This window comes from Zalophus californianus, chromosome 3 (genome assembly GCF_009762305.2).
Source record: "Zalophus californianus isolate mZalCal1 chromosome 3, mZalCal1.pri.v2, whole genome shotgun sequence".
In the NCBI taxonomy this organism is placed as follows: domain Eukaryota; kingdom Metazoa; phylum Chordata; class Mammalia; order Carnivora; family Otariidae; genus Zalophus; species Zalophus californianus.
Genome location: NC_045597.1, coordinates 73765991 through 73793731, shown reverse-complemented (window position 1 = coordinate 73793731; position 27741 = coordinate 73765991). Strand labels below are relative to the sequence as shown.

General features: G+C 39.8%; 1 protein-coding gene across 7 annotated transcripts in view; it reads right to left on the bottom strand.

The window, feature by feature from the left end:
* Window positions 1-3280: 3280 nt before the first annotated feature.
* Window positions 3281-27741, bottom strand: part of LNX2 (ligand of numb-protein X 2) — an 80064-nt gene continuing 55603 nt past the window's right edge. For 5 of the 7 annotated variants that reach the window (XM_027589872.2, XM_027589868.2, XM_027589871.2 and 2 more), the window contains 8 exons: window positions 27251-27498; window positions 25822-26021; window positions 20529-20897; window positions 17082-17222; window positions 13500-13677; window positions 10489-10720; window positions 7457-7615; window positions 3281-5618 (listed from right to left, as the gene is read on the bottom strand). In XM_027589872.2, coding sequence (XP_027445673.1) covers window positions 5483-5618; window positions 7457-7615; window positions 10489-10720; window positions 13500-13677; window positions 17082-17222; window positions 20529-20897; window positions 25822-26021; window positions 27251-27498 — 1663 coding nt within the window. In that variant the 3' untranslated portion in view covers window positions 3281-5482. The remainder of the gene's footprint in view (window positions 5619-7456; window positions 7616-10488; window positions 10721-13499; window positions 13678-17081; window positions 17223-20528; window positions 20898-25821; window positions 26022-27250; window positions 27499-27741) is intronic. The other 2 variants (XM_027589873.2, XM_027589874.2) reach the window with 2 other exon arrangements.

The following is a 27741-nucleotide window of genomic DNA, read 5'->3' as shown; positions in this document are numbered from 1 at the left end:
CCTTTGTTAGCACAGGCTGTGACCCCAGGAGCAGGAAGATAGCCCACGCTGTCACGAGGGCGGGCAAGACCTGGAGGCTTGCACCACGGAGGAAGGAAAGGGGCACAGAAGGAAGGGGGCAAATCTGCAAAACTGCTCTGGGTTGTCACTTCCCCGGGAGGGCTGGTGGTGAGAGGGTCAGGGTCATGGGTATGTGACTCAACACCTCCCATGACCTTAGACATTCTTGCAGAGTTGTGGGTGAGAGAGAAGACTTCCTAATAAAATCTCAGTAAAGATGTCCTTTATTTTTTTTCCAGCTGCCTCCACCCTCAGGACCTTGACACTGGACAACCGTGGCTTCCCTACATCAGAGTCTGAGCAATAGATGTTTCCAACATGACCTCTTTTCAACTAGCGGTCAGTTTTTGGGCAATTCAAGGAAGGGTTGTTGGTGGATTCACTCTTAAAACTCAAAACTTTTGAGGAACAAAGCAAACGTACTGGTAGGAATTTGCAAAACAGCCCAACTTCAAAGCATGACGTGCAGGTGAGTCATTAGGGTTCAAACGGAAATCTTGGAGCACTCTGCATGCAGTCACCCTTCTGGCTGGAGGCATGCCTTCTGCTGTGTGCGGGGAGGTTGCTACGTCTTCAAGGGCTCGAGTTTACTCCGTGTGTGATTACATTTCAGCACCTCTTACCTTGGGTGATTTACAGCCTGTAGGCCCTGAGCCTACATGTTCAACTTCACTTCTAAAGAGCTTTTGTGTTGCCATAGAAATTAATTGCTAGCATAGTGCAGTGGAGATTTACACTGTAAAATGGCCAAAGCTTTCTAATAAGGACCCTGAGTTGAAACCTTTCCTTCAGCAGGCAGAGAAGAGAGATTTCAGAGAAGGAGCTTGCTTCATGACTTCCTGGCCTGTGACTGGGCAGCAGTTCACCCTGCCATGTAACCTATAAGGTTTTATCACTGGATATGGACAAATGGAAGGTGTGACTTAGGAAAGATGAAATCAGGCGTTACAAAGAGGTGATCTAGAGCCTAAGTGTCACGCACACAGTAGGTGCTAGGTGGACTCTTGTTTAAATGACTACATGGGAGAGAGAACTACCAATCACTGGAACGGGCCTGGGTATTCAAGTGCTTAAGGCAACTTGGAAACTGTATGCTTCAGATGCAGCTTAGAGCTTAGATACCCCACTCTCACTTTTTAAATGTTGATTTAAGATACTCATTCTTTATATAAAGTGCCAAGGTAAATCCAACTCTGTTTAAGCTTTCAAATTCCAAATTAGTTAAGTCTGAATTAATGGGACCTTGATGTATTATCGCATGGGTGCTTTAGGCATGATGTACAGGCTGAAGTACCCTTAGCAGCTGAAATTCAGGTTTGTTAACTTCAAATTTAAACCATCCACTTATCCGACTAAGGCTTCAAACACTTGAGGAATCATAAAGCAACAGCCTGCTTCAATATACAAAAAGAATGGAAACCAAGTTTGGAAGTTACAGCAGTACAATCTGCAGACCACACTGTCTTTTCGTGAGAAAGCGCAGCAGCTAGTTTGGAGTGTGAGGACTCCGCTGTTTGCGAACCTGCTGGCAGGGCACAGTATCCTGAGAGGATACACCCTCTAAGTCCTCCGGGGCCCCTTCTTTCCACCCACGAGGCCTCCCTAAGCAGCACCAGAGACCCTCTCGTTTTGCTGACCAGCTCAAAAAGAAATGACCAGCTCAAAAAGCATATAATCCTCCACACCTATGTGGGCTGTGCACAGTGACTTCTGTCCAAAGACAACAGTGTAGAGGGAAGAGCAGGCAACTTTGCTGTGGAGAAACCCGACACACACTCTCCTTAGGCCAGGTGGACAAGGTCAACGCCAACAGCCACAGGTCATGCTGACGGTAGGCAGCCTTGCTGTACATGAGGGAAGGGCACTTTACCGGCAAAGCCACCACCCCAGTCTAATCATGAGGGGGGAAAAGCAGACATATTCCAATAGAGGGCATCCTACAACATCCATGACCAGTGCTCAACATTGTCAAGGTCCTCCTCAGCAAGGGAAGTCTGAGAAAATGGCCCTGGCATGGGGAGCCCAAGGAGGCATAACTAGATGTAATGTGGCATCCTGGAGGAGATCCTGGGACACAGAAAGGACACCAGGCCTACACTCTCCCTCTCCCTCTAGAATACCTGGGCTCTTCAGAAGATACAGAATCTGACATTTAATGTCCAATTTTAAAAACTGTTAGACACAGTGGTAATCAAGCCCCTACCTGCAAGTTTTTCTTCTTCCTAGTACACATCCATGACCAAAAGTATAGTTTAATAAAACCTTTTAAAAAAGAGACAAAAAAAAGGGCTAGCCCAGGAGGTTTGTGAAGATTTCCCAAAAAGAGGTAATGCCACTTGAGCCAGGTCAGCCCGAGAAGGCACAGGCATGGTGGCAGTTCTTAAATGAGGCAAGGAGTGGGGAGGAGAAGCGAGGGGAGAGATGGGGGCGGGGGCAGATGGTGAGGGGGCTTTTCTGCAGCACCAAGATCCCTAAACAGTGAAATGACCAGAGCAATGACCAGAGTTAGGGTTTGTTTTTTTTTTTAAGATTTTATTTATTTATTTGACACACAGACAGAGAGAGACAGTGAGAGAGGGAACACAAGCAGGGGGAGTGGGAGAGGGTGAAGCAGGCTTCCCACTCAGCAGGGAGCCTGATGCAGGGCTCGATCCCAGGACCCTGGGATCATGACCTGAATTGAAGGCAGACGCTTAAAGGCTGAGCCACCCAGGCGCCCCTAAAGTTAGGGTTTAGAAAGGTTGCCGGTAAGAGTTCAGACTGAGAGAGAGAGAGAGAGAGTGGAGATAGATAAGTGCATGAGAAAACTCAGAGTCAGGGTGCAGAAGTGAGGTTAGGTGCCTTCAGTCTGCAGACTGCGGGAGCTGCAGCACCAGGGCCTGAGCGGCCTTCAGAATTGCAAGGTGGCATCAGACAGGACTTACAACTCTGAGGGTACTTAGGTCAGAGCCATATAAAGGCAGATAGAGGCCTGCGGAGATTCACCCTCACACGGAGGGTAATTCTCTTGAAAGCGGGGAGTACGGGCCGGAGAAAGCTAATGGGCAGCGTTCAAGCTACGCCTCCCATTATGGCGCACCCTGGCCATGCACAGAAGGGCGACTACAGGCGTGTGTGTGGAAGCAGGACTGAGGGTGTGGGCAGCCTGCCGGGCCATGAACCAACATAAAGATCGCATACTGAGTCAATGTCTGCTGCTCAAGAAAAGAGACAATGTCACTAGTATGTAAAGGATGACTTTTATTTCCATCCTAAATGATTATCACACCATTATTTAAACACATTTGAAAAATCCTGAAATAATTTAAACCGAAGGCACAGAATAAATCAAAATATTTGAACTATTTACGCTTAAGATGAGAAAATTCAAATATTTCAACAGTAACAATAAATTATGAACAAGTTTCCATCACCAAATATCATTCTGACCAAAAACTATCATGTTTTGTAATAAAACCAAATTAGCTCAAGCGGAGTCTGAGATTTCCATGATAAAAATAAAGTCGAAAAAAGTGTCTTCTTTCAAAATACTCATTATATCCCCAGGTTCAATGTAAGTATTTTATATATAACAAAGTAGCCATTAGGATATTTGTTGATGGATGGCCACTCCCCAAGGAATGACATATTCTTACAAAATGTTTAAAAAAATAGCAAAGTAGGATATAAAATTTCTATTTGGGGAGCAGGAAAAAAAAAAACTTGTTCCATGTCAATTAGAATATCAAAGCATTTCAATACCAAATTGCTTCAAAAGCCAATCATCACATAACAGTAATATACTGTATGGGGCATTCCACTGTATCTTGGTTATATGTTGACCATACAGTGTAGCTAAGGGGTTGGACAAATCAGTAGCAATTACTATTGCCATTTCTTATTTATTCAAAAGCGATATGTTTAAAAAAAAAATCACTAAAAAACTAACAGGAATAATCAGTGACATGCTACAGACACAATAAGCCCTAGCAATACAATTGCCAGTTTGAAAATAAAGTGGTCATGCTTCATAATATACTGTAGTGTTTTTGAAATACATTCTCTGATAATCAATACCATTTATTACAGAGGGCACTTGTAAAGGAGCTCAGATTCTGAACTAGGTTTCTAAGTGAAACTCTTTTCAAGTATGCGTAATATTAAGAAGGTAAAGAAATTTTGATCTTATTCGCTTCTTTATGCGTTCTTCCAAGGAACAATCAAGTGGAATGAAGGACTAACAAAATGGGCTGGTTGTAGTTTTCAAAAGCATTTAGAAAAATAAGAAATAGCCTCGTGACCAAGAACTGACTGAAAGATATTAACATCTAAAACCTACTATTTTAGATAAAAATCCAGGCCTTTCCAGTCTTTTTCTTGAAATAATTAAGTTCACAAGAAATAATGGGGAAAAAATAAGGATTTCTAGAACACTGAAGGCTCTTCTCGGAATGAAATAAAAAAAAAGTATACCTTCTCCTACACTGAGCTGCGATATAGATCAATGTGTGTGGAATAGCAACACGGTTTTATCTTGTTTAACTACAGAAATCACAAAAAGCATGTACAGCCAAGACTGCTGATAAGTACAATGCAGACTCTAGAAAATGAATTTTAGCAAAATCTGCTTCAAAATTTCCCTGCATAACAAAACATTCCTTTGGAAAGGAATCTTTAATGCTTCTGGACTTCTGCAAGTAAGTGTGGCTTTTACCATCTCCAGCACTAAACTATAGTTACTTCCCAAATGCCTCTGTCAATGGAAAACGTGACCTTTGATTATCTAGTATTCTAATTAATGGTACATTATTCTTTAAAAAGTTCTTTAGTAGTGTGAGACTTCTGTCTTCAGCATCTATGAGTACTAAGAAATTAAAGGAGAAACAAAACAGTCAGAAATATCACTTTATAAACAGTATGAAGTTTTGAAATGTTGGCACTGATGGGGAGAAAACGGGGAAGGGCTTCCGCTAAACTGAAGTACATCTTCATCTGTTCATGGCGCCGGCTGCACCAGGGGCAGCGAATGGCACAGCTGCGGGCTCCATCGGCCCGCGCGCTGGGACGCGAGCTCACTCTGTGATTCGGGCGGGAAAACCAAGGACCAGACCCCCCCCCCCCCCCCGGCCCGTCCTCTAAGCCAGCTGGCTAGATCGCAGCCTGTGCGCACTTCTTTCATTATTTTAGGTCACATTCTGACAATGGAGAGTCTGAATTTTGAAAATACGAGCTTACAAGGGTTAGTGGAAGACCAAGCTAAAAGAAACGTGGCTAACTGGAGGAAAGCCGTTTTACTAATAACAAAAGGACAATCTCAGTGGTTTTGGGCCCTGCAAACACCAGCTGTGTCTGTAGCTCCTAAGCAGAAACACAATCCAACGAAAGGGGTTTCTTTCCAAAGCCTAAAAAAGGAAGATGTTCGACTCACAACTGATTTCAAATCCTACACCAGGCTTCCAGGCCAGCAGGTAACTGTCAGAGTGACTTTGTTCCTCTGCTCCTTCAACATGGGAACTAGTGCGGAGTGGCTCATGCCCACCGTTGACAGGCCATTGACGGCTACGATCATATCTCCACATCTGGCCAAAGACAAACAGAAACGGGCTGTTAACTATCTTCACGCAATTAGAAAACATTATCCTAATGGAGATTTGTTTAGCACGAAATTCACAGCTTCACTTAAGCATCCGCTGTCAATGATGAGGGTATATTTTCTACTTTGCAAGACATCTGGGGCAATTTTTAAGCCTGTATTGGCCTTCCCTTGCCAGTCACGGGGCACCCCTGGGCCCACCCCTCTTCTAACTGCTGGGTGATTTTGAGGGCAAGCAAAATAATTTTCATGTAAGCTTAAGCAAAATGTAATTAGGAGAATAAATGTGCTGGCTCTTTAAGAAATACTAAATAATGCATTCGGAGGGGGTTGCTTATTAGTTTGATGGTTCTTTCCCTGTTCATTCTTAAAACTCATACATTTGAGGGTTCAATTACGTTGAGAATAAGACCCACACCTCCTCTTCTCTCAGCTGCTGCTGCTTGCTGTCCTGACAGGATTATCATAAATGGATGATAAATCTGAAGGCCTTTCTCTCCTTTATGATTTTTGCTCTTTAGTTTGTAATAGCAATATGCTATTTTATTGTTAGCTACTTCAATTTTTTTGGAAGTAGGTGGAATGCAGATTATAAATTAATTAACTGAGACCCAGATTGGTTGAGTAACTCAGCTAAGAGAATGGTTAATTCATTTCCCCCCTACTCTTTCCACCTAAAATACTGATTTTTTTCACCCATCTCTGTCAATGTAGTAAGACTGATCGGGAGCATACTGACCCTGATCAACTTTTCACAAGACTATTCGGATGGCACTTTGTCTTTGTGATCAGTATACACTCTCCATTTGTGTGGCACTCTAATATGTCAAGTTACTTTTTAAGAATTGGCTCTTCCATCAAAAAACCAAGCACTAAGACCTTACACTAATCCATTTCCTCTCTGTTTGTAGAATCTCTTGATCTAACACCTCTTTCTTCTCCCAGTGCCTGAGCTTTGATAAAGGAAAGAGGCTGCATGAGGTTGGCTGAGGACTTCCTGCCCAGAAGAGGGGTAAACAGCCCAGGCTCTGGAGAGAGAGTCCTGGGTGTGAACTGCAGTCAACCATTTCCAGCTATTTGACTGTGGGCAAGTTTCTTTATCTTTCTGAGACTTAGTTATCTCATGTATCAAACAGGAATAGCAATTACAACACTCACCTCCCAGGGCTATTAAGAAGATTCAATAATACAATCCCAAGCATTTAGCACTGTGCCTGGCAGCTCTCACACATTCATTCATCAAATATTTATTGAGACCTTACTATTTACACAAGGCACTGTTACGCTGGCCAGGAATGTAACAATAAATGCAACAAAGCCCCCCACCCCAACATCCCTTCATGGAGCTTGCATAAATATAATGTTAGGTAGACATAAGTGCTGTGGAGAAAAACGAGCAGAGTCATCTAATGACAGGACTAGACCTAAAGGGTGTGTGTGGAATGACTGCTCAGAGCTAGCTGTCGTATCTCAATGTGTTGAATCAGATGACTCAGGTTTGGTCCCTGTTATTAGATTAGCAAAATAGAACTATCAGCTGCAAGATGGTCAAAGTGATGCTTCAGTCGAGATCTGGCTGGCACATTGTTTCTGTAAAGGGCCAGTTAGTAAACAAGTATTTCAGTCTTTGTGAACCACATGGCCTCTGTCACAATGACTCAACACTGCCACTGTGGCTCACAGGCAGCCACGGAGGATGTGTAAGCAGACGAATGCAGCCACGTTCCAGGAAAACTTTATTTACAAGGAAGGACAAAGGCTGGGTCAAGATTGTGTCCATCACAATAAACATAAATCACATTATCTGATTATCACAAGACTCACTTTAATCTTCCATCATAATAAGCAGGAGTCCCCAAGACGATGGTTTTAATGAAGAAAGGCTGATTGGTGTGGTTCTCTTCATATCCACCAACAATACTAAAGCCCCAACTTCCCAAGTAGCTTCTTCGTAAAACTATATCATGGCAGCTATGAAGGGCACTATAACAAACACAAAGATCAAGAAAAAATTAATGGGGAGGCTTTTATACCCTGTTCACCTTTGTTGTAACTCCATACTTACCACTGCTGGGAAACGAAAAAGGGCTACTTTATTTCCTTCTGAACACATTATTCTGACAACCCATTTTCTAGCAGACTCAGTCCTAGGTAGACTGGAATTTCTCCAACATTTTTCGGTCTTCTTTTCCCAAGTGAACACACACACACACACACACACCCCCACACACCCACAGAGCTAAACACGCCTGGTTACAAGTTACACCACAGAAAGTCGTATAAAATGGTTCTGTGCCTACGTTTGCCCTCTGCACTGTCAACAATGTCCTCAATTCGGATATCCATCTGTATCTACAGAGTTTGTATCTACAAAATGGTGGTACAGAAGGGATCCAGTCCTGCTAATCTCAGCACTAAAATGAAAGAAAGGTAGAAAACTTTCTTTTTAATCTATGTGAGGAGTTATTTGTTGTTCTTTCCTCCTTCCCTTAAAATGCACTGTTAAGGGAGACAACTGACAAAATAGAGAACTCAATCTAGACAACACTAATGAAAATCATCTCTTCCTTCCCCCCTCCCCTTTTTTATTTTTAACCAGGGACACTGAGATGCTTCAGTTAAAATGCCACTGTCAGTTGGAAGATGTGACACGTCAGAGTTCGATGAATAAAAACTTAAAAATAAAAACAGAAAAAAACCCCACCTAAATGATATAGAAAAAATCTCTCTTTATATGAAAGAAGTCTCTTTCATTTTTAGAGGAAATTGGATCTAGTCATCTAAGGCAAGGTTTCCTGTTTTTAATCTATTAAAAAGATTTCTTAATTCTGTAAGCGATATACGAAATGCTAGAACTTTTAATCTGGTCCAGTTTCTTAGCTCACCGATAAGAAAGGGCTTTTAAAAAGGCTTCTGGCATAGAGCAGGGTCCCAGGCATTAGCCTGGTATTTTAGAGACGATACAGATTATTTTCATGATTCTGAATCTTCTGCAAAAAACAATCAAAACAACACAACACAAAGCAAGTAACTGTTTTGTCTGGTACACCCCTAGCCAACTGCAGAGGAAGAACCTCCCTTTTCAGAAAGAGCAGAGCTGCTACCCTGTGTGATGTGAAACCTGCTTGAAGGAGGTTTCTGACACGTGGCCCTTCTGACATGTGGTTGTGAATACAGGTCTGCACACAACAGAAGACCCCCCAAGACTCCACAGAATAGTGACCGTTGATTGACAGATACTCTTTCGATACAGGTGGACCCCAAAACAGATTTTACTATCCCGTGTATTTTTCATCTGAAATATTCATTAGTCTTCCTGGTACACCTGAAAATGCTCTGAAGACAAGAGGTAAAGAGCTGACCACAAAGCTAGCCTGGAATACGAGATAACGAGAACCAGATAAGAAGCCCCAGCGCGGCACAGCGCCAGTGTCTGCCTGGCCACCAGCAGCCGTGCGCATGTGCAAGGCCACTGCACAGCAGGGGAGACCACTTCTCACCCACTAGTGTGGGAGGGGGCCTTCCTGACACGCTAGGTTTCAAGTGACAGGTCAATGTATTGGGCTGAGTACTTAACAAGATCAATGAGTTCCCTCTGATGGCTGACATCTCACCATTAGGTAGCATGTCTGCAGTTTCTTAGCAACCGTTTGAATCGATCCCTACAGGTCCCTGAGACATGAATTCTATTACAGTTTTAGGCCTTTTTGGTCTTTTTCAACCAAGAGGACAAGTCAGAAAGTTAGATGATTGACAAATGAATTCCATTCATCCTTGCTTTCTCTGCTACTCTTTATGTGAAAGTACTTTTCTTTAGTAAATCATATAGAACTATACAAATGCTAGTTACTACAAATTACATCCAAATGAAGCTAGATGGCTCAGAAACTGGCATTCCTATTGTATATTTTTATTTTAAAAAATCAGTCATTTTCATACTTGGCTCAGAGTCAAAATGTTTCATCATAGTTCAGTTTTAGGATTCCTCTACACATTAAGAATCTAAAGTGATCTGGAAACAAAGACAGTAATACACATTCTTCCTATCTCAATACCAAATTATACAACCCTAAGGAGGTTGCAAACACTTTCATGACCAGACAATGACCACTTGCAGAATGTATTGGCAGGTGACAGTCCCGAAGCAGTGAACTCTTCACTAAGGTCACGGTGAGGGGCACCTATTCTTGAACACCAATGGTTTGGCTTAAATGTCCAATAAAAACCGAGTTTTACAACCTGCCTTTTTAGGGAGAATTAAAAAGATTAAGAAAGGGGTTTTAGAAAAGCTTCTGGAGTAGGGAAAGGCCACACACTTTGACCTGGTTTTCCTGGTGAAAAGTGCACATGAAGTCTAAGCATGTATCGGAATGCATGGTGGTAAATGACAGCTTTTCTAAAGCAAGAGACTGAACATGGCTGGTCCACTTGAGAACCTTAATAGGAATGGACAGAACAGCTTTATTCATTTTTACAAACAGATATAGTAAGTCTTTTTAGCCTAGTTCTTATTATTAAACTTAACTTACATTTTTTAAGAATGTTTTAATTTTTTAAAAATTAAAAAATAATTTTTTTTTAAAAACTCATGACCCTGAGATCAAGACCTGAGCTGAGATCCTGAGTTGGATGCTTAACTGATTGATTCACCTAGGCACCCCTTAAATTTACCTTTTAAAATATAATATTCTAAGAAAAAAATACCACTTTCTTTTGTAACTTGATATGCCATTGCCACTTTTATCTCTGACTAGGGCCTTCCCCCCGCCCCCCAGATGAGTGAATTTACCATGTTACACACTGAGAAAGGTTGTCACTACGATTATTCCATGAAACCACCAAAACGTTGTCAGTACCTTGGAAGCCCAAGCCACATGACCCATGATGGGGACCAGCTGGCGTCATATTCATTCTCACTGAAGGTGCCGGGCTGCTCTTCAGTGGCCTGGGATGCCTCCTCGACAATCTGGACCTCAAGTGCTTTCAGGACAACAGCAGGGGATGCGGCACTGGCTTTCAGCATAGCAACGGCCTCACTATGACTTAAATTGGTCAAATCAATGCCATTGATATTCAGCAGTATATCACCTGTCCAAATGAACAAACAAGAAAAATGAGATGAGCTACCAAGTCATTATCTTCCCTGTACATCTGTTATTTGTAATTTTTTCACTTCTCTGTCATTGTTACGATACCAAAGGAAAATCCAATTCATGGAAAACATTCCAAAACAACTCAAAACCTTAAGATAATTTCATCATATAGAGGAAAAAGTGTGGCTTGAGGCACTGTGATTCGACAGGAAGTCCAAATCATTAGACCTAATTTTGCTATGTGCAGGACCTGGGCATGTTCATTTCTCTTCTTTGGGCTTCAGTGATTTCTATAGTTCTTCTCTGCTCAAAAATTATTTGATCCTTTGCTCTTAGAAATGAATTTGTAATATATCCTGTCTTATAGTTACACAGTTTTATACATAAAGATAGCCCTACATAGTTTGCTCAGCGCTAACATATCAGAATACTTAAAGAGAAGAGATCCTTGGGCCCACACAAAGAAATGAAACTTGTGATTTGAACATCTTCTCTTGCTTGAGGAAGAAAAAAAAGTGTTTGTTGCCCTGCCAAGTAATATAATAAAAAAAGGGCAACGAGGATTATGTAAAAGGTTAGGAAGGAAAAGTTTAGTTTTGTAGGTACCAAGAAAACCTATGGAAAGTTCTTCTCTCCCAATTCATCACTTATTTTTCAGATTATGAAAACAAAACATTCTCATTGCAGAAAACCTGGAAAACAAAATTACCCTAAATTCCACAATTGGGCAAATAACATTTTTAAAAAAAAAATTGCAGCCTTATGAAGGTATAATTCATATACCACTCATTCCACTCATTTTAAAGTATACAACTTTTGGTTTTTAGTACAAACACATTGTTGTGTAACCGTCACACATCATTTTTAGATCCCTCCCCCCAAGAACCCTGTATTCACTAGCAGTCACTTCCCATCTTGCTGCACACCCCCCGCCCCCAGCCCTGAGCAAACTTGAACTATTCTACTTTATGTCTCTACAGATTTGCCTATTCTGGACATTTCATATCAATGCAACCAAACATGGTCTTTTGTGACTGGCTTCTTTCACTTAGCATAATCTTTTCAAGGTTTATCCATACAGTAGCTTGTGTTAATACTTCATTCCTTTTTTTTTTTTTTTTTTTAAATACTTCACCCCTTTTTACGGCCAAATAACATCCATTGCATGGACATAATACATCATGTTGATCCATCCATCAGGTAGTGGACATATGGATGATTTCTACTTTTTGACTATTATGAAAAATAATGTATAAGTTTTTGGGTGAGATGTACATTTTCATCTCTCTAGGAACAGAATTGCTGGGTCATGTGGTGACCCTGATTTTAACTTTTTGAGGAACCGCTAAACTGTTATCCAAAACAGTTGGACCATTTTATGTTCCCACTGGCAATGTCTGAGAGTTTCAATTTCTCCACATCTTTGCTAATATTACAATATTACTGTCTTTTTTATAATATTCATCCTACTGTGTATGAAGTGGTTTTGACGTGCATTTTCCTAATATCTAATGACACTGAGCATCTTTTCATGTGATTTTTGGCTGTTTGTGTATCTTCTTTGGAGTAATGTCTATTCAGATCCTTTGCTCACTGAAAAACTGGGTTATCGGTCTTTTTTATTACTGAATTGTAAGAATTCTTTATGTACTCTAGATAGGAGTCCTTCATTAGATATAACGATCTGCAACTATACCCTTCCATTCTGTGGGTTATCTTTTCACTTTCACTATCTTTTTGCTTTCTTGGTGGTGTCCTTGGTAGCACAAAAATTTGTGATTTTGATGAAGTCCAGTCTATCTATTTTCTTTACTGTGTTGCATGTGTCTTGATGTCATATCTAAGAAAACCGACTAATCCATTACCTAATCCAAGGTCATGAGGTTTTATGCTTGTGTTTTTTTCTAAAAGTCTTAACTCTTACTTTTTTTTTTTAAGATTTTATTTATTTGAGAGAGAGAGAGAGAATGAGAGATAGCACGAGAGGGAAGAGGGTCAGAGGGAGAAGCAGACTCCCTGCTGAGCAGGGAGCCCAATGCGGGACTCGATCCTGGGACTCCAGGATCATAACCTGAGCCGAAGGCAGTCGTTTAACCAACTGAGCCACCCAGGTGCCCCTTAACTCTTACTTTTAGGTCTTGGATCCACTCTAAGTTAATTTTTATATACTATGGGAGGTAGGGATCCAACTTCATTCTTAGAAAAATAGCTTTTAAGACTCACTTTCCCATATGAACAAACCAAGTGTATGGAGAAAGCTCTTTTCACTACTACCACCCCTACCTCTACAAATTGTACAGTACTGGTGGGGGGTGGGGTGGGGCAGGGAATGTGAAATTATGAGTGAGTTAATCCCTAAAACTGTATCTTTTTATTAAGATTGTCTTCCACTCTACCTCTTCTGTGAGATAAAGTACATAGGTACTTTATCATGTAAGCAACATCTGTTATTTTAGTGAGATAGTCCTTTAGAGTATCCAGTCTGCCAGGATGTGAGAAGTGTTAAATCTTTTAGAGGGTCTTTTCCAACAGAAAATAATCCAATGATCTGAGTAAACATTAGAAAATAATGGAGACATCATCAAACTGCCGCAACTTTCCTTCACATTAGGCGTTTTTCTACCTTACAGAGAGGTTTACACTTATATATGAAGGGACATTTTAAAGGATTGAAAAAAGTCATGTTTTAATAGAAAACTTTCTAGATACTTATTTTTTCAAACATGAGCTGAACGCAGGGAGATGTGGTGAACCTGGTCCCGGCCCTGTCTTACCTCTCCTGACGCGGCCGTCACGTGCAAGGCAGCCATGAGGTGGCACGCTGGTCACAAAGATGGGCAGCTCACCACTCTTACTCCCTCGGCCCCCAGCCACTGTCATTCCCAGGGACTCGTGTGGTTCCTTCTTTACCGTAATGTGTTTTTCTTGGCACGTAACACACTGGCTAAGATCCTAACACATGAGAGGATAATTTATTGGATAATACATAATACATAGCTGAAGTAAAGTAAAGGAAACTGAAGGAAAAAGTACCATGACAATGATGAAGTCATTTTTAAAATCACTTACTATAGAAGTAATACACAGTTCTTCGTGGTACAAACACTACATCAAACACTGGGGATCACAATGTCAAACTTTGGACTGCTGTATTTTCATATGACTATTTATGGAACGGAAAAATCTCAGGACTGCTGACATACGGAAGTCAAGATAAAAGAAGCACACCATTTGTATAACTATCTTGGGCTCCAAGATATGATTCATTCTACCAAAGTAAATAATGAATTTATTCTGAATGCATTCTGATTCTGAAGACAAGCCAATTAATTTTATTTCCATCTCTGTCCTCTGTTCTTTGAAAGAAATGCTGACAGAATAGTACAAAAGTAAAGTGCGGATTTCATTAACTTCCAGAAAAAAGCTACAGATCTCTCTTCTGTTTCTTACTCATGAGGATTATCAGAATGCTCAATCATGAAACAGGTGCAAAGTGATCTTCAAAACCTTCATGGAAAGCTACAAAGATATGAAGTAACTCAATTTTTTAAAAAGTTAATGAAGAGAAAAAATTCCCAACAAACTATGTTCTCAGGAAAAAGCAATTTTTACTGACATTTATTGTTGCTACTTATGGAAACACTCCTAGAAGAAAAGGAGAATTTAAAACATCACCTTTCTTTTTAATTAGAATGCAATAAAAAACAAGGTGTACATATGCAACATCAACATTAAAACAGCAACAGTAACTACCATGTATTGAAGATTTACTATATGTGTAAAGTGAATGGCTTTACATGCATTATTTCGTTTTAATCTTCACAATGGTCCTGAATGTAAATCCTATTGTTGGCCCCATTTTACAGATGAGGGAACAGCCTTAGAAAGATCATGTGATTTGCCCCACATTATACAGCTATATGTGACTACACTCGGATTTGAACTGATTCAAGTTAAAAAAAAAATTACATACACACACATATGTAGTATGTGTATATACATATACATGTATTCATATATGGTTTGTGTATGTTCATATAGCACGATGCACTATGTATATACTGGTTATACGCATCCACACTACAAGGGCACTATCCCATTAAATGGAACAATGGAAGTTAATATCTCAAAAGGTTCCTAACACTTATCAACTGTAAGAGCGTACTGTAGATAATACGATAACTTTAAAATGATTAACAATATCAACAACAGAATTGTAACATTTCCTTTAGTGACACTACTTCAGAGCGGACAGGTACCTATCTGTTAATCAAGCCCTGGAGCTGCAGGAGCATCTGCTCTTCTCTGGTCCTGGAACCCATACTCTTAAAATTTTATTAAGGTAACTACTTATTGTCAACATCCTAGAGTTCCCAGAATTTTGACCTCGTAGAAAACCTGTAAACGGCTAAAGGTGGTATGCTAGCCTTATGACATCTATGTTAGCATCCTGCAAATCTGGCCAAGACCCATGTTATTATGAAGACAATCCAGGTAAACTCAGTGGTGAGTACATTTATTTCAACAGTTTTGGCTGTCAGGTATTTAATCAATTAGAGGCAGTTGTTTTATTCCTCTATTTGGCTGAGAAGTATGCATTTTAGCCAAACTTCACAGATTACACTTGGTACGCTTCACGGAAACTTCTAAGGGCTTAACACCGCATGAATGTTTATCCAAGCAGTTACGCAGAGGCTTACTAGTACACTAATGTGCACTTTAATTTTTAACAATGATTATCCTCTGAACAGATTGTTTTGGTGAATCTGTGTTTGTTTTCCCTAGGAGACCTTTATTTTTCTAAATCAGGACTTGGCATAACAAATGCTGTATGTTAACACTAAATTGTTAAATTAACGCTTAAAAGTACATTTCTTGTGGTTGTTCCAACCAATCAGGTTTGTAGAGTACCTAGAAGAATTCAGCATTGCTATTTAAAACAGTGCCACATAAAATTAAAGAATAAGAATTAGTAAAAAGAAAAATATATGTGCCTAAAACAAATAAAATGACATAAACAGTTCTCTATATGAATGTTGAAATGATTAAGTAGTTTTTAAAATGTCTTAAAATTGTAGTGTCTTCGGACCCCCATATTTCAAATTACTGTAGAATTCACTGATATAAAAGATTCAATGATCAACTTTTGCCTCACATTGTAATTCGTTAGGAATATGTGTATATACGTAACTTGTAAAGCAAGGACCAGCTATGTGAAACAATAACCACTTTTCATAGCCATCATTGTGAAAGCAAAATTAGAGGTTTCCTTCACACATTTCATCTTCTGTTCAAAATTAACAAGTTTGTGGTTATAATTTCTTAGAAGTATTAACTGAACCTAAGATCAGTGACAAGTCTATACTTCAGCTCAGAAAACCAGATAAACCCAATGGGCCAAAAATACTTGTGCCTTTAAGCGATGCATTCTTGGGCACCTGTGACATTCCAGAGGTACTCTTTCAAACTGTACTTACATTAAGAAGCCACTTTAAGCTAAATATGAGCTTCTAAAGTTATTCTCAAGTAAAATTAAATTGCTTTACTAAATAAAAACTTATTTATTGGTCAACTTAAAAACTATAGGAAGTTTCCTATGTGCAATTTTCACACAGTTGGTAAACAGCATTGCTTTAAAATGTCTGGCCTAGTGGAAGTTGAGTTCAAATGAAAGATCAAATGAAGTAAATAATACTGAGAACACAGTAAAGTACCACTGTTTTTGATTTCTACATCTAAAGTGAGACAGCATCAAAATTCTCAGCACAGATAAATGACCTAAGAATATATTATAAAAGTGGTGAAAGAGTAAAGATGCAGAAAACGCTCAACATAAGGGAATTTAAAATGATTTAGGGTAGTATTCCTATAAGCTATAACATAAAGAGAAATGCTTTACATGCTTTGCATGTACCTATCAGAATGTATGATTTATGCTTAATATTCACATAGAGAATTCTGTTGTTGTAGGCAACCTGCCCAACTGCTAAGTATGGACTTTTCGATCATTGTCTTCATTATGCTTTTTCAATCACACAACCAATTGTTACATTTGAATGAGCAAACCAAGATAAATCCCACTTTAAAGAAGGACCAAACAAAGAAGTTTTTCTAGAAGATCAAACACTTCTCATCAATCACCTGGCAGAGGGACCTTCTTACTAAGAAACCACCCCTACTGGCTGAGGAACTGAGACTGTACAGTGACTCTCCAGGTAGCCAAATACACATTTCACATCCCAAACACTTGAGTTCATCTTTTCCAACAGAGTAACAGCCCTCATTTAAATCTTACCAGCTTGTAACAAGGACCCTTGAGGGTAGATGAATGAAAACATGCAAACACAATGCCTCACCTTATGTGAGCTGGGTCTGTTGTTATACAGCGGCTGTGCATGATGCTGGCTGCTACTCTGAGCTCCTGCGTCTCGGACAGGGTTACCAGGCTGGGATTTCCCTGGTCTAGCAATTGTTAAATCCACCCTCTCTCCACTAGCCTAGAGAAAACACACATACATAACCACCAGTCATTAATAATGCTTCTCACTTAGAAGATTATACAGAGTATAATTTTCAGTGCACTTATCATCTCTGTACCAGAGCCTCACCTGAGTGGTGACTGCAGGCACCTGCTGGGTGGGGGCGGGAGGGGGGAGTTCATTTCAGGAGCTAATACTTTAAAACTTCTGCAGTTAAAACACCCAACACAGGCCTCTTGGGTAGGCCTTCCCTAACCCTGGAAATACCAAGGACATAACCAAAGCAAAGCAGTCGAAGGGTAATTGAAGGGTAACTGTCTTTTCGTTCTTCTTTCCCCTGCAAGACTGACCTTAGCACTGAGACAAAGAGAGCAAAGGAAAGAAGATAAAAGGAAGAACTGGTTCAAAACTGGATTAGAATCCTTTGTGACTTCTGAAATAAATTCCAGGGTGGCTACTTTGAGAGTGATAATCAATGAAACTATGTACAGCTTTGTTTCTGCTTGCTACAGGTTTAAATTAAAAATAGGGTATCAGCTTAAACAGTCCTGAAAAGAATGGTAACAACGGTCCTGTAAAACAAGATTAGTATTTATGTACATTGCATACTGTGTGCGTATATATATCACATACGTGCACACACACACAAATGTTATGTTAAATTATTTTGGAGGTTATGACTACCACCTTGAATTTAGAGGTCCATTATCTGTATTTATAGATCTATATTTGAAACACAGATTCACATCTATTGTATTTTTTAAAGCTATTTTATCTTTGCTTTTAATGTACAGGCCTGATCTATTTGATGCTGATTCTTGGTCATGACTACAAGTTCCCAAGTTTACTATTAATTCCTACGGTAAAATCTGACAGCTTGCTTTCAAGAAGCTATTGTGGAAAGTAGAACCCTCCCCCATGATGATAGTCAATAATGTTAAGAAATCACTCCATTTTCAGTTCTCAAGTTGGAAAATGAGTGAAAACCAATTTTTTTTAAAAGATTTTATTTATTTATTTGAGAGAGAGAGAGAGAGAGAGAGAGAGAGCAGGGTGGAGGGGCGGAGGGAGAGGGAGAAGGCAGCTCCCCGCTGAGCAAGGAGCCCAATGTGGGGCTCGATCCCAGGAGTGACCTGAGCCAAAGGCAGCCGCTTAACTGACTGAGCCACCCAGGGGCCCAAGTGATAACCAATCTTAAGGCCCTATTAAAAATCATTTACTTATTCAAGCATTTCATTAAACTAGTTTCAGATAATTCTTCAAAATAACTGAAAGAGTAACACTACACATGCGGCCAGAGTCTGGGGACTTGATCTAACAGGTAAATGCCAAAGTAGAACATTTAGAATCCTGATATTTGAGATCCTGACACTTCCAATTATTAGATCACACAGTGTGAAGCGTGAGGAGCCCCTTTGTGATCTCATTTCAATGTACAGAATTGTTTGCTTTATTGCATAACACTCACCAGCACCAAATACTCTATAATCAGTAATTGAGCTTTATTGGAAGGCCACTGCTTATGCAAACCCATTAACATTAACAAACAAATCCCTGATCTTTCTTGATTTCCTGAAAGACAAAATTCTGGGCGCATGATAGAAGTGGACATATAAGCTTTAAACGATGGTTCTACATTTCGGTTTAGGCTAGTTTTAAATAGCACATCTAACACTTCAGGGTTTCAAATACAACAAAAGAATTCTGTTAAAGTCAAGATTTTTAAAAATGCAGGATGCCTAAATGACAATACCTGTACTTCATAAAAAAGTGGTATGCCCTACTGCTGGGAGTATATATTGTTATGATCTTTCTAGAGGGAAGTTAAGCAAAATGTCTTAAACTTGAAAACAAAACGTTAAAGTCTGTCAACAGGGGAATGATTAAGTAAGCTTTAGTACAACATGCCTCCTACACAGCTCTATCATGATGAGTCTATTTTCAGGGTAAGAAGTCCACAACACTGCTGACATAAAGAAAGGTTGGCAAACTGAGAATCTGCAAGATGAGTGCATGTGTAAGTATCTACGTAAATATGTACCTATTTATTTGCAGTCCTCTACAGAAAAATGTAACGATGTTCTCCAAAATATTAACATCAGTTTCTTATGGAGTTTAGATTGAATGTGATTTTAACTTTCTTCTTTATTTTCTGTATTTTGTCTTCATTAGTCTCCTTTTTAGACATGCAGTACGTGTTACTTTTAGAATCTAAAACAGTTAAGATTTAGTTTTTTTCACAAAGAAACAACTTGAGCAATACATAATATTTGATATTATATATATTATGAGGTATCTGTATCCTCTTTTTTTAAATCTCAAGTCTGTGACATGAGACCAATGCTGAATCTCCCTCCTAATACAATATGGCTACCAGGTGTGTGTGTGCGCGTGTGTGTGTGCGTGCGCATGTGTGTGTATTATGGTTATAATGAACCAAAAATTTGTGAAAAGGAGTAAGTTAAATGGGATTGAGACTTGGGTTTTCTTATACAGTAGCTTAAATCTTCACTGTTATTCAATTCTGTCTACTATACACATTTCTCAGTGACTATCGACCTACTTTAATTCCTGATGCTCGATTATGTTAATGCTTGGTTTCCTTTATGTAAGAGTGTTTTCTTGTGCTTACTTAAAAACACAAAACAAAACAAAAAACCACACACATCTTTGTTTCAACCTTATCTCTGTAGGAGATACCCATCTCGTTAAATGCTGTGTCAGGTTACAGAACTGGAAGATCTGCTCTGGATGATTTTCTACTTTATATTAATGCTCTCATTGAAAAAAATTTTTCTAATAATAACAGTATATATACTGTAAGAACACAAGTTATGATGTGTTTGAAATGCTCTGAAAGCTTTATAAAAAAGGCACTATAGAGATTAAGAGTTATTCTTAATAAAAAATTATCTCCCCCCACTTGTATGAAGCTGAAGCAGAGAGGGAAAATTACGAAAGTAAGGTAAGAACTTTGGAGCCACAGCTCCTTCAAGCTTTGCTTATCTCACCTGTTAAATGTGGACACCCCCGTTTTTATGTCTGGGCCTAGGCGGAGCCCAGGGAGCAAATGAAAAACCCATGTGAAAATGTGGAGCCTTCACTCTATGTAAAGAGCAAGGCTGAACATCCACAGGGATACAGTTTTCCAGAAAGGATTCTACCTGTAATGAAGTTATACTATTGTGCATTTTGAAGGATTTGGGAGCCATGTTTGATTTCCCGATGAAATATCAAATATCCTTGGGATTCTCATGTTATGAAAACAGACATCGATATACAGTAATAAAGGTTGAGCATTTGGAATGAACATCTGGCATGTACCTGAATGATCTGGGCGGCAAGCTCAGGGGTCCCGTGCTTCAGGTCATGTCCATTGATGGCAAGCACTCGGTCATTGCTGCTCAGCCTTCCGTCCTGTGCAGCCAGCCCCCCCTCCAACAGGTCAAGAATAAAAACGCCTGCCTCATCGGTCCTTCGTACGAGTTTAATGCCAAGCTGTTCACCAGAGTCCCGTTTGTGAAGGACCACGTGGAAGACCTCTTCCCGTGGAGAGCTCCCATCGGAGTGGCTGTACGTCCGGTTCCCAAAGCGCCTCTCTCGCAGCACAGTAAGGTGCAGCGTGGTGCAGGGCTGGGAGAGGGCGGCTCTGGCATAGTTGTGAGATACATTGCTGATGTTACAGTTGTTGACCTGGAAGACAAGAATTATGACCAAAGTGTGACGATCTTTTATTTTCTCAACTTGTAGAAATGCTTATACACCATTTCCAAAAGAAACTAACTTTGGAAAATGACATACAGTCATTATTTATAAAGAAAAGCACTCCAAAGATGTTTTAAAATACACAGTTCCTAAGCTTCACTCAAAATGACTAGCGTGAAGTAGAGAATGACAGCATCTCAGGCTTCAGTGATAGTGTTGAATCACAGTCCTTGGTTCTGCCACGTACTAGCGGGACGGATGTCCGAGTGTCTGTCCCCTTGGAGGTGAGATGGGTTTACTCTCCACTTCACGGGACCAGGAGGAGAATGCAGAGACAGCAACAGCATATGGCAAGGGCTAATGAAATACTAGTTCTAGTAGAATAGAAACTGAAGTTCTATTGGATTGAAGTGGCTTTTCCAAATGAAAAACACTTAAGCTGGAAAAAATACACTGAGTTTTATTTTAAGGACATTCCAGGTACACAACCTGATCTCAGATCAGTGATTTTTTACTTCAAAGAAAAGCAGGTAATTACAGTTTCACTCTAAGTGTTCAGCACTCAAGTGTAATATCTAATACAATAAGCGTAACTCAGTACTCACAGAACATTTATTTACTAAACCTTATGGCCCTAAAATGAGTACAGTGACTGACCCTGGACATGTAACATCACTAAGAAAATACACCCAGCTTCCATTATTCACCTAGTCAGAGGAAGGGGTTGGCACAATTCTTAGTATTTATCACAATTAGAATTCCTGTCTTCGTCTGTCTGAAACAACAGTGAGGGTAAAATCAACATTCTCCGAGCATTGGTTATGTGGCAGGCTCTGGGTTAGGTGTTTGTGATCACCCAAATCCTTCAATCTTTTTCACATGAATCTATGTTAAGGAAGGCCTTCCCCCTTCCTATTCATCTAGGGTTGATGGTTTTGAGCACTAGTAACTTGAATTTTGTTGATTTGGGCCTGTTGACATCTTTTAAAATTCAGGCATCAAATATCATAGATATCACACACAGACTTGCTATTCTCCTAAGTTTGCAACATCTGTGCGTTTGGTCGCCATCCAAATCCTTGATTAAAAAGTTGAATAACACAGGGTCAAGAACAGAACTTCAAGACGGATTCTAAAAAACCAGCCTGACGTGGATTTGTTAGTCAAAACTCATCATTTCTGGTTATTCAGCTAAAAAGCCACTTATTTCTAGGTTTTTATTTTTCTATCTTAAATTCTCATCTATCAAATGACTTTACAAACATCTGGCTGGAATCCAGCGATAGCCACGTGCAAGTATGTAGCTTCATATCATCTTTGTGATGTGGGTTGTGGAATACCCTACAATTAGAAGATCTTCCCTTCACAAATGCGTGGTTGCCAGTGAAACTCAGAGAAAGCAGAGACCAAATAAAATACTGTTTCTAGATTTTGTAAAAATAGCACCAACATAGTAAACTCTACCAAATCTTTAGCTAAATATATTTTGTACCAATGCAGTCAAGACATGACTGCAATTCTTTTCCTTCAAAACCAAAAGGGAATAAATCGCTGACAACTCAGATCACACTGACAGTACCTACTTTTTTTTTTAATTATGTTATGTTAATCACCACACATTACATCATCAGTTTTTGATGTAGCGTTCCATGATTCATTGTTTGTGTATAACACCCAGTGCTCCATGCAGAAGGTGCCCTCTTTAATACCCATCACCAGGCTAACCCATCCTCCCATCCCCCTCCCCTCTAGAACCCTCAGTTTGTTTGAAAATATCTACTCTTAATAATGTTCTAAAATTTATATTATTTTTAATAGTGATATTGATGTAATCTCTTACAGTATTTTACTCTTCAAACTGCTCAAAATGCTGCACAGCAAAAGGCCCTGAGGGTATATGGTTCTCCTTTTCAAAGAAGTTATTTAATAGAGTAACGTGTATGCGTGTGTGCGTGCGTGTGTGTGTGTGTGTGTGTGTGTATCAGGCAGAAAAACCAAAGCTACACACTGTTACTACATTTAGTTTGCTAAACTAAAAGCACAGGCTAGCTAGCTCTTTCGTCTGTAAATAAACCATTTTAATGACTCTAAGGTATTTTCAAATTGGCTCACAGCATTATTTATGCAGCTTATACAAAGTGGAAGATAACCAGGTAGTAAAAAAATACCAAGTAGCCTTCTTTCCAAGTGTTTCCTTCTGAATGACCATAAATACTTCATATTTGGACAAGTGGTGTGGCTTTACTTATTGGCTCCAGCATACCAGCCAAAGGCCAATGAGAGAAGTCAGGCCCACAACAGGAGAGACCCTTTGTGAATTCACTAATCAGGTTATGTGCTCATAGTTTTCTTATCAATTTGAAAACATTAAACTGGATTTAAGATTGCCGTTATTAGAGTTATTAATACGTATGCCTCCATAAACAATAATAATGCACTGGAATTTCTACAATGCAGATTTATAGCTTTGAGCTAATTCCCCAAATTACAGCCAATAATTTCAGATAATTAGATTTTTATTTGAGGTATATGGATTCAGTTATGTTATTAAACAATTCTTGTTATTAAACAATTCTCCAGAGCAGACCGGTAAAAAAGCCTACAGACAAAATACATTAGCAAACAAAACCCGAAAACTAACCTCAATTATACTCAAAGAAATGCAAACAAGAACAAAGCATTTATTTTTACCTTTAAAATTCAGAAAAAGAATGAGAAATGTGTAAAAACGTTAATATCTAAAGCTGGCACACTGCTGGTAGCAAAGAACAAAACACAAAAAAACAAACGTATATTCAAATTATATCTAGAAAGGCCAGAAGTGGAGAAAAAAAGAACACTATGTAAGCTGCAGAAAGGGCAATCTGGTTCTTTTGGCCTTGGCCACCAGGGTGTCAAAATACAGGGCAAGGTGTCCAGAGAGCTGTGCCAACCTCACGCAACCAGAGTACCAACATCATAAAATGACAGCAAACACAGTAATGCCGTAAGTAGCTAGCTGTGGCTGGATCAGAAACTGGATTTTATATAAGCTGGATTAGTTATGCTTCCTGTATTCTCCTATTTCCTCTTAGGATTTAGTAAAGAACAAAACACTGGAAGTTCAGTCTGTGTCAGCCAGACTAAGTGCAATGAAGGAGGGGAGTGTTGAAGTGGAAATAATATACTGCAAGAGGCAGAATACAGATGGGAATGCAAAGCCAGGAGCCCCGAAAGGAAAGGTCAATCCTTGCTGCTCTGGGAACTTAGTCTTTTTTCCCCATCTGGACATTTCTTTTGAAGAGCTAAAAATCCTAGAGGTTCTAAGTTTTGTTTTAATGAGGGAGACAGCTATTCCCGATAGGATATTATATCCAAATCCACTCTTTTATTGATTCAGCAAATATTTCCTGGGCACTTACTCCAGGCACAGCACAGTGGGAGGTCTGTACCATAATATGTACCATTAAGGTGGCGGCAATCACCATAGAAAGACAGTGCATTTGAATACTCTGTGATTGATTATGTGTGAAGTGGTGAAGAGAAAAGCAAGGAATGCTGTCGGCACCTAAAGTGAGGAGAGGTCTGAACAGGTGAAAATGGCAGGGCAGGGCTTTCAGGATGAATGTGGCGAAGCTGCAGCACAGTGGGGACAGGCTGGAACGTGGGAATAAGCTGTTTGGAGGGAAGCAAGGAGATTGCTAGGTCTGGTTTCTCTGCTAGATTATAAATTCCATGAGTGCAGGGGCTGCTTTCTGCTCTTAATTATACCCTCAGCTCCGAGCACCATGCCTATGACGTTTCAGCAATACACAAATGGCTATGGCTGAAAGTAAAAGCAAGGGTTAAGGTTGAGGTGACAGACCACAGACGACCCTATTAGATTAATCAGTCTAGACTTGATCCTCTGGTCAAATCTTCCCAAGGAAAGCAGAGTCACAGCTGTATTAATCTGGCAATGGTCGTGCCGGATTTCAGAGCAGAGAGCAGGGAGGCAGGGATGTTGACTCTACTGGGTTAGACGTGAAGCAGTGAGGGCACAGACCAGAGAGGTGGCAGGGAAAACGGAAGGGGTGAATACCAACAGACGGTGAAAGAGGCAAGAGTCCTTGAGCTTGGGTTCCTAGAAGACATCTTTTCTCATTCATGACTATTTCTTCTCTCCTAAATATCCATTTTTTTTTTTTAACTTCAAGTATCACACTTATCTGGGTCGTATATGCAGGCCAATTTTCACATAAACTCTCGTCCTGTATAGTAAAATTCTGGCCATCCCCACCCCCTCAGTGTCAACATGCCCTCTACTATAACAGTATCTTGTCCTAAGCTAGTTCTTTTGTTGGAGTAGCTTTTTCTCCTTAAAGAGAAGAGGGAGAGGGTAGCATCAAGGGTTAGTGCAGAGTCAGGTTGTTTGGGTGGAGGAGAACAAATTTGAGAGCCACAGCCAACAAGAGGTGGCCATGATTTCTAAATTCTATCTTAAGTTCAATGGTATAAGTTTTAAGTAACTTGTGCTGCATGATCTGTCTTTTCTAGATTACAGTAATCAGTGTAGAGAAGGATAAGTTAGACAATGAAGCTAACTGATGGATGGTACACTGGATTAGGGATACAGCCAAGGTGACAAGAGAATTTAGCAGTGAAGGTGGCCCTGAAATAGCCAACCAAGCCAGGAAGAATCCAGCTGGCCCAAAGAGCCAAGCACTGAGTTACACGTGGGATCAAATTTAAGATAGGGAGGAAAAAAATACATTCCATGTGTTTGGGGAAATAGGAGAAATTACAGATAAATTCTGATCTGTTTTGCATATAAAAAACAGTAAAACTTACCTTTATATAATTCAGGTTCTGCAGTACCACAATTTCCTAAGTTTTAAATTTATGAATAAGAGCAAAGAAGATGCAAGTTAACAAAATAATTTAAAATTGATACCTGAAGAATCTGATCTCCAGCAAGGAGTCTTCCGTCTCTGGCGATTACCCCATCCCGATAGACTTCCTGGATAACAATGTTAATCAGTGGCGTTTCATTGCCGCCCACAATGCTAATTCCTAACTGAATATAAGGATTAGACCGGTGAATTTCAATCGTCGTAATTTCGCCTTCTGGTAAACTAACTGGCTGTTGTGTAGCTGCCAAGTTAAAAATGAGAGAGAGAAAAATAGATGGAAAGAACAACATTTTATATTTTGATTATCTTCAGGTAAGTAAGTTATCATCTATCATTAGTGATCACCTTATGTTAATAGATGATTAATAACAAAGCAATACCACTGGATAAGAAAAACAGAATGACAAAAAACATCTATAGGTTAAGATTACCAAAACACTTCCTCTTCTAAAGGTAATCAGTAAATAACCAACAAATAACCACTATGTATCAGATCACTAGGGATGACACAGTGATCTGATAAAGAAAAATACGGACAATGTCATCTTGTCCTAATTGATCAAAGTTTGACCCATGAAACAACTGTAAATAATGCAAGGCAGTACATTAAAAAAAAAAAAAAAGAACTCTGTGGTATACAATCACCACAGTGGTTGACAGAGTAACCAGATTAAGCTCTAAGAAGAGGAGGGTCTTGATCTGAGCATTAGGAGATGGAAAAAGTGTTATAGCCGTGGCCAGGAAAATTTGGATTTGGAGCAAAATTTGGAACGTTCATAAGAGAAAATCATATTTAAAAGTAAGACGTGGGCCAACTATCAAGATATGCCCAAGATCTATGACTAGAGGCTCTCTGCCTATTTCCTGCTGGGTCGTACAGACAGATCAGTGGCTGCTACCAGAGGACAGCATAGTCAGAAGCATGACCTTGGAGTCAGACACGTACGCAGCCATTTCCTGGCTCTCGGACTATGACCAGTTGATTTCTCAAGACTCAGTTTCCTCACCGTTAAAAGAATCCAGTACTGGTACAAGCATTTAATCAGTTAATATATGTCAAGTGCTTGGCACAGTGCCTGACAGAATAAGCACTTAGGCTGAGGTATTACTTTTGTTGTTCTCGATGTTGTGGATTTCTTAGTCAAGAAGCAACAGGCTTCAAAACAAACAAGAAGCAGCCTATTAATGACCAGTGAATTCGTGGACTACAACAGAAGAGGGGCAGGGGGAAGGATAACCAGCCTCAGGGTAAGATTCACCTTCTGTTTCTAAACTGGAAACTGTTAGAGCTGTACACTTAAAGGGTGAGTATGCGGTATGTGAAGCCTAGCTCAATAAAATTATTTTCTGAAGAGGGAAAAAAAAACAAAAAAAACGCATGTCAGGAAAGTAATAGGGAGTAGTGGGAAGAAAGGAAATGTCTGATTTGCAAAGAGGGATGAAAGCCAAAGCAAGGTGAAGAGCACATACTGTCAGTGGCTGCGTTCTCCTCGAAGGCGGGATTGTCCAGGCCAGGCTCCTCAGTCCACGCAGGAAGAGACGCTGACGTCAAATTGCGCTCAGCAGGCACCGTGCCTGTCCCCGAACAGTCTGTTTCAAGTGATAAAGTACCTGGTAGATCTATTACAGGGGTTCCGTTTTCATTCTCAATCTCTGTCTGAGTTTTACCAGTTTTCCTCCTCTCTAGGGCAAGTCTCCGATGAGAAGCTCCAGGACATCTAGAAAGAGACCATCAGGTCGTTCCCAGGTGATTTGAAAGGAAAAACGACTAATAGCTTGTGCTACAACAATAGAATAGCCATGGCTTCGATGCAAAACTCACCAAGAGTGTTGCCTTAGTTAAGTGTCAAGTTTCCCATTTGTAAAATATGTAGTATGTAATCCTGATTTTAACCTCTGCTCAAACTAAGTTCCTACCACACTGCAGAGCAAATTTAAAACAAGGCATAAGGCATGGTGGC